The following is a 7,566-nucleotide window of genomic DNA, read 5'->3' as shown; positions in this document are numbered from 1 at the left end:
AAAAAGACAAAACAAAAATGCGTCTATGGTGTAGTTTTTACAAGCTTTTCCAATCCAGACGAGATCTCTCTCCCCCGTCTGTGTGCGAGGGGGCGGGGCAGTTTACACACACGCAGCTGCTACATGCAGCAACACACTGCGGAGATGGTGGAGAGAAGCGCTCCAAGGTGTGGTTACACTTTACCCGTCTCCATCTGGACAATGCTCCTTGCCAAAAGTTCAATAAGAGTTTAGCATGTGAGGGCGGTAACACGAGCATTTTGTCTAAACATTTAGCAAAAGTGCTCCACATCCAGACGGAGGAATGCACCGGGTTCCACTGTCTTTCTAGTAGCTCTGTAGCCCCATCCACCAGTAACGTTTCCACGTCAGGTGTTATGTATGCTAGCAGCAACACACGGAGTTAACTCATTTATAAAAACAAAGGTTAATGATTAGAGGTAACTGAGTTCTTTTGTTTGTTAAAGTTTCAGCTATTCTGTTTACAGTTCTGTCATCACATTATTTAATACGATTTGTTAAAACATTGTTGTTTCTTTTGATGTGAGATATTATTTATTTAATTCAAATAAAAAGCAATGTTAATTTTGTTCACAATTTGTTTAGTTAATTTAATAATATTTGTATTTTTGAATCAAGTATTCATCTTTATTGTCTTCATTGTTAGTTTCCACATGCCTAAAACAACCTCAAGCTAAACCTAAAAGTTGATGGCTAAATAAGAGCGTTTGAGAAATTGTGCAAGGCATACAGTAATAGTCCGAATAGTGGATTAATCGTCTCATTAATCGATTATCAAATTAGTCGTTTGTTGCAGCCCTAGTCCCAAGGTGGATAGATCTGCTAACGGAACGCTCTGGGGGGCCGAACGGCTCAGTGTGTACGCCCTATACGATCATTTCCTGATAACGATGAAGCCATAGCCCCGCCTCTCCCCACCTCTGCTGCTCACTGCTGTAGCATGCTCAGTAGCTACTGCTACTGCTACAGATGTTAGTGCAACATCTACAGCTCCTCTACCACAACCACCAGCAACAAGTGGACATGGAGAACTACATGAACTACATGTTGCTAAATCCACCGCGGAGAATAAACAGAAGAGCAACCATGCTCGGGGGTCTTCTTTGCTGCTATTGGTGTATTTTGTGGCAGAAGTACAGCGCCACTTACAGGCCCGGCATATGTACTACAGCGTCTCCAGTGGTCTCGTGTGAACGGACACGTTAAATGAGCCGAATGCGTTTGAACGGACACGTTAGAAGACTTTTTTGATAATGAATTTTGTCCGTTTACGCTCCCGTGTAAATAGGGTCTCAGTCTGTTGCTGATATTTACTCCCATGTGGTTTGCAGATGCTGGCTCTGGGGAACCAGGTGGGGAAACTCTATGTGTGGGACCTGGAAGTGGAAGACCCTCACAAAGCAAAGTAAGAACAGGAATGAATTTGAATCCTCACCGACAGCCAGGACACTCAAAGATGATACATCCACAAGAATGTGAATGAGCTGCTCATGTTTCCTACCTAAGTGGTGAAAAGATGACACCATGTTAACTTCCTGCACTAAAAGCTTTCAGGCTCACTAACAGATGTTTTCCAGAATACAGGGTGTGGACAGAAACCAAATGTCTGACCGCTTGTAGAATTGTCTTATTTTGTATTGAGGTTTATATTTGTATTACCTCAATGATTGTTATTCAATAAGGCACCATCGTGTCAGTATACTTGTGTCTACATGTCATTACATTATCTATTTATTATATCATTTATTTGCAATCTGGCGTAATATGTGTTCCCGGGGATTCATAAAGTAATCTTGTATATACTTGACTGCTACATGAAAAAGCTAGAATAACTTAGCTAAAGGTTACTTATTTACTTTAGCTAAGCTTTTACAGAGGAACATTATTCATCATTTTGTTTTATTTCCACCGAGAGAATATATTCATTCATTTTGTCTCTTTTTCTAAACCCATCAAAGTTGGAAAACGGTGGCACTGATTTAAATAATGAATGGACTTTTTCAGGTCAGACAAAACCTTTTCTGGGGATTCATACATTTTATTTTTCATCTAATCGAAAATAATTGCAAAACCAATTAGTTTGAAGACCCTGTGAGGTTGAAAACTTCAGACATTTCATGAAATAAAGGGATCAATAACACATCTATTATTAAAATAACCTTAGTCCTAATTTAACACATTGCAAATCATTACGAGCTCCACTTAACGGTTTGGACTGCAGATCTTGTAATGTAGCGTCAGAATAAGGACCGCACACCGTGCATTGGATACATTGAAATTGGCACTTCTGGATTCCCCCAGGCTGCATTAGTGGAATCATCTGATCTAACAGCACCAATCCCTAACCCGCCTCCCCTCTGCTCTACAGGTGCATCACACTGACCCTCCCCAAATGCACCTCGGCCATCCGGCAGACCAGCTTCAGCCGCGACAGCAGCATATTGATCGCCGTGTGTGACGACGCCTCCATCTGGCGCTGGGATCGACAGCGCTGAACAGACTCACCCGAAGAAAGAGTTTGGAGTTGTTGTTGCTTCCACATGTCCTAAATATTAGCCCTGCTGTACCAAAATACAGCATTTCTTTTCAAATGGGAGATAAATCATGCCGAGGCCAGATGAGATGATTCTGCTGGTTTGCATTTCCTGTTTGTCTCCTGCCGGATGTTTGAGAACAGGGAAGATTTTATAACCAGCAAAACACCAGTGTTACTCGCTTTTCCTTTTTGAAGAGAACATTGTTGTGTAAAAGAGAAGAGAAGGACTTTGTTCCAAACCATAGAGGAATATTTGAGATAGGAAAAGGTTAAGGATGTTTAACAGCATGTTGGTGAAATACTCAACTATGTGCCTTCTTCATCTCTATGCAGTCTTTGAACTAATACAAGTGGAATCATCTCATTCAACTGGCGGATTTTTGTTTTAGGAAATGCTTTTATTGGTACCAAAGATAGATGTTCTTTACAGCGTGCCACAATTTGAATTCCCCAGTTCAGACAAAAAGAAATGAAGATTTTTGTCCTTTTTGTTTTTACATTCCTTTGCATCTTCTTTTCAAAAACCTCCTGGTTTGCTTTGATGTCCCCTTTTCCCCCACAAACGTACACTTTGACTGTTGTTGCATCATTTACAGTGATACTAGAGGCTTTTAGTAAATAAAATGTATTTTGTAAATATATACTCGTTTGTGCAATTATTACGGATTAACAAAGTACAATTATTTATTTTGTTTTGAGTCTAAGGTAATCGAAATAACCTATTACAAGGTAACAGTCTGCTGATTGAAAAAAATATACATGGGAATAGAATAGATAATGGATATGAAAAATCCATCAATAAGCAAACTGGCTTTTATTGTGAGACCTCATCACCCTATAATAAAAGTGGTGAGAATTGTGGATGTTTTGCCATTTTATCATTGTTGAAATAAATTGAAGGTACTTGTAGGTTATCTGTCTCCACTTTTTAATTTAACCCTAACCTCGAGTGCGTATTTAGAGAGTATGGAAAAAACTTTAAAAAGTGGCGACAGCTAACCCACAAGTACCAAATTGAGTTGATTCGAACTTAGTTGTACACTAAAGAACTTCACACGTTTTTATAACTTTCACTTTAAGGCCTGTTCAATGTGTTCCCGAAGTGTGAAACCGTTCCAAACCGTGTATATGTTCTCTCAGGAGTCATGTGCTTTCCCCACAACCTTTCTAACTCCCTCTGATCAAAAACCTCCCACTCAAAGTGACCACCAAAAAAAAGAGGTTTTTTAAGGGGTGCGCGCGGGCTCTGCGCTGCGCTCTTATCTCGCGGGCCGGAGCGCGCGCGTTGCGGACTTTTGCCCTGCGACATTGATTGGTGAAGATAAGGTAAACGGAATTAAAGCTGCCCGAACATGTTTTCACCAAAGTCGCCTAAAAGCCTCTCCAAGTATGTCTTCAAGGCATCGCAGGGCGCGGGGGAGCAGCTCTGTATGGTGGAGTGTAAACCGGACTGCACCTGTAGTGTCCACGCGGCCGGCAGCACGAGACACTGCGCGCCTCTGTGCAAGGTAGGCCTCCGTGAGCGGATATATATCTATAGCTGATGTTCAGATTTATGAGGAAAGTGTTGTTTTTAAAGTGTTGTCAGGACAGAGAACCCTCCGCTGTAGTTTAGGTTAACTTAGTTTAGAATGTAAGGGCACTATGGACTGGAGACCCTATCCACTGATGATTCTGTGATGTATGCAAAAGGTCAGAGCTGCAGCTGTGAAAGGGACTGTAACTAACGTTACACGTGTTGTGTACGTTACTTTTCAATTCTAATAATGTGCCTTTTAGTCATTTATATGACAGGGAACTGAGAAAAATTCAGATTTACATTTTGTTAGATTAAACTTGAAGAAACTACAGTTAAAATCCTATTTACATATGAATGCATCAGTAATAATCCAATAACGTAATATATAGCTCTGGAAAAAATGAAGAGACCACTACAAAATCATCAGTTTCTCTGGTTTGACTTTTTATAGGTATTAGTTTGAGTAAACTTGTTTTTTATTTGATTCTATAAACTACTGAAAACATTTCTCTGTTGTAATTCCACAGACACTGGAATGGAATTGCTGGCATATATGTAGAGATGCGGTATGTTGTTATATATGGGACCATTTGTTTGCAATGCAGTATTTATTTATTCCGGTACATGCTTCTAATGGCTACTAAAGGGGCACCTGTGGCTCAGCGGTTTAGTGCGCTCATCTTCAGATCAGGGGAGCACCGGTTAAATCACATGTTAGTCTCATACGTAAAATGTGATATAAAGCTTATGAGCACCAGGATAATTGCTATATAAATACCATGTATTATTATTATTATTATTATTCATGTTTTCTCTTTACCATTTCTTGATTAATCAATTGACAGAAAAGTAGTACATTTTTGGAGTACAGTATTTCCCCTCTGAAAAGTGGCATTGGCAAAACGTGGACATCCTCAAGTAAAGTAGAAGTACCTCAACATTTAACTGAAGTATAATCACTCATTCTTAAATGCGTCTACAGTATTTCTGCTTCACCAAACTATGTTCACTTTTTTATATATGTTGTATTAGTTTAACCTCTCATTTAGATTCAAAAGGGAAATGCCTTGTACACACTGTGTCATGTCAAATAGCTCGCAGCTAGAAACTGGCTAAATCTAATCGGTTACAAACACCTGTGTCGCTTCATTTGAGCGTTCTCCACCCATCCTGCATTGGACACAAGTTGTATTGTGAGGAAGTGAAATGAGAGATTATGTATCATCTGGAACATCCCGCTGCTCATGTTGCTGTGGATGAATACACTTATTGTGTGTGTTTTGGACAAAGGCCAGGTGAAAGTCAAGTAACCATGCAACTCATCTCAGAACGATTCTTGAAGACATAATCAGGTTCTCCAAAAACACAACCAGACAAAAACAAATGACAAATTAAATACAAGAGAAGACAAGTGCCTAAACTGTATTTAGATGATCAATAAAATAAGATTTATAAAAGTCAGAGGTCCTTTTTACTCCAGATGGAACCACAGTCCATCTGTTGTTTAACGCACATGAACTGCAATTCTTTGAATCCAATTTAGTTTGGGGGAAAAACGTAGTTGTAATTGAAGCTAGTTCCTACTTCAACTCATGGCTGATCAACAAACCATAAAATGCAGTAATGGCACTAGGACAAAGTTTACAGTGTGGTAAAGATAACACCCCTCACTGCTGCAGAGACAGATTCTTTATCCGCTGCCTCGTATCACAGAAAGGAGCACATGTGGACAGATGTAGTCACTGCCGTATTCACCATGTTTGGGATTGAGGGGAGAAAATCTGGACAATTTAAAAAGTACACCTCGAGGAATAATTGCTCTTCAGGATTAAGTGCTTTTATATCAATTCAAGAATTAGCACTTTCAATCTTAATACAAATAAATACTACTACTAATAATAATAATAATAATAATACATTTGATTTGTAAAGCACCTTTCATTACTAAAAGCAATCCCAAAGTGCTACAAGGGGCATACAATACATACTTAAAAACACACGTTTAATAAAATGTTTTTTTAAAAGAAAGGTTTTTAGGCCCTCCTTAAAGGAGTGCTACATTCAATGTAAATGGTTAGAATACTCTTGTACATCTTAAAGGAACATGTGTGGTAGTATACTTTCAGGATTCAGAAATAAGTTCTCTTGTATACCGATCCTTTCAGACCCTTACTTTGATGCCAACAGTATTGCTTTCAATACACATCACCATTAGCCTATGTTCTGAAACAAAACGGTCTTTCTTCTTGAACTAACAAATCAAGACTTCTGAAGGGTCATTTCTAAACGTTATGAGAGGCATTTATTCAGAAAGGTTAAGCAGCATGAGAGGGAAATTCCATACAAAAATGTACATTTGCTGTTTTCAGTACAGCTGTTCATTTCTCTCTTCAGTCCTGTGAGGTGCGGTGAATACTGACTTTAAGCAGAGTCACGTTGGGAGGCTTATTCACGTCATGTGACATCAGCTGCACCTTCTTCTGTTGGACCCCCATTCCAGATTATAACCTATTGGAGGAGTGCTTTTCTACCCATTCGGATTGAATTTAGCACCTAATCTGGCCCCCTCATTCAAAGTAGATTTGGGGATCTCCTTCAGTATGTAACAGCATGCATACTCAGGAACTCGGAAGCCTTAAAGAAAGATTCCAGTGCCAGAGAGTGTCCTTGCTCAGTCGATTCACTGGGAGATTACAACTCTTGGTATGACAAGTTGTGGTTTTACCCACGAATCTTAACTCACATTTTATAACTTCTTCGGCACCTAAACTCCTAAAGGTGTTAAACGTTTAGCTCACGATGCAAAACAAGTAGTACGTTGTGGTGAATCCTGAATGCCTGTTCAAAGAAATAATCTATATTTTTGTATTTATTCATTTTTGCCAGATTTGGCACATAATTTCATAATTTCTAGGAATAAAATGTGTTAAAAAAGTCAACCATGATAACAGAATGGAAAACAAGCAATTCAATAGGCTGTCATATTTGATTCAATCTTAATATGTGTATTAAGAAAATAAATCCAGGAGATGAAGCCATATACAGAATTGGGGCTGATGCGATCTAAGACTCCAAAATAAATTGATAGTAATTACAAATCTGATTTCCTTTCAAATATGACACACGCATACTTAATCAGCTCAACAATATAAAGGACGTGACACCAGCTGTTAATCAACATTGGATTTTTTTTCTTATTGAGAGCCGGTATTTGAAGTTGGAGGTTTTAAACAAGGCATTTAAGATGTGAAACATGTTCAGGCCACCTATTATGCAAAATCCACTTTTTCATGTCTTTTATAAACATGTGTCCCCTCTGTGGAAAGAGACTCTGAAAGTTTCAGGAACAAAGATTCTCTCTCTTTTTGATCCATTTCTATAAAAACCTGTCTGAAAATGAGCTGATCAGATTTTGGCCACTTCATGATGTCATAATGTTTTTGTGGCTTGTGTAACCATTAGCCAATCAGCAACCAAGGTAACCCCCCCC

At 39.0% G+C, this 7,566-nt stretch overlaps 2 protein-coding genes across 2 annotated transcripts in view; both read left to right on the top strand.

The window, feature by feature from the left end:
• The window catches only part of LOC104953657 (polycomb protein eed-like), a 6,642-nt gene extending 3,446 nt beyond the window's left edge, over window positions 1-3,196 (top strand). Inside the window, exons 3-4 of the mRNA XM_010780627.1 lie at window positions 1,353-1,426; window positions 2,390-3,196. Of these exons, the coding sequence (XP_010778929.1) occupies window positions 1,353-1,426; window positions 2,390-2,516 (201 nt within the window). The 3' untranslated portion in view covers window positions 2,517-3,196. The remainder of the gene's footprint in view (window positions 1-1,352; window positions 1,427-2,389) is intronic.
• A 713-nt stretch (window positions 3,197-3,909) lies between these two features.
• The window catches only part of LOC104953658 (copper-transporting ATPase 2-like), a gene marked incomplete at its 3' end in the record, with an annotated part of 39,925 nt that continues 36,268 nt past the window's right edge, over window positions 3,910-7,566 (top strand). The window contains exon 1 of the mRNA XM_010780628.1: window positions 3,910-4,065. Coding sequence (XP_010778930.1) covers window positions 3,910-4,065 — 156 coding nt within the window. The remainder of the gene's footprint in view (window positions 4,066-7,566) is intronic.

Source organism: Notothenia coriiceps, unplaced genomic scaffold (assembly GCF_000735185.1).
Source record: "Notothenia coriiceps isolate Sejong01 unplaced genomic scaffold, NC01 NC01_scaffold00022052, whole genome shotgun sequence".
NCBI lineage: Eukaryota > Metazoa > Chordata > Actinopteri > Perciformes > Nototheniidae > Notothenia > Notothenia coriiceps.
Note: the sequence above shows the minus strand (reverse complement) of the source record. Positions and strands in the feature narration are given on the sequence as shown.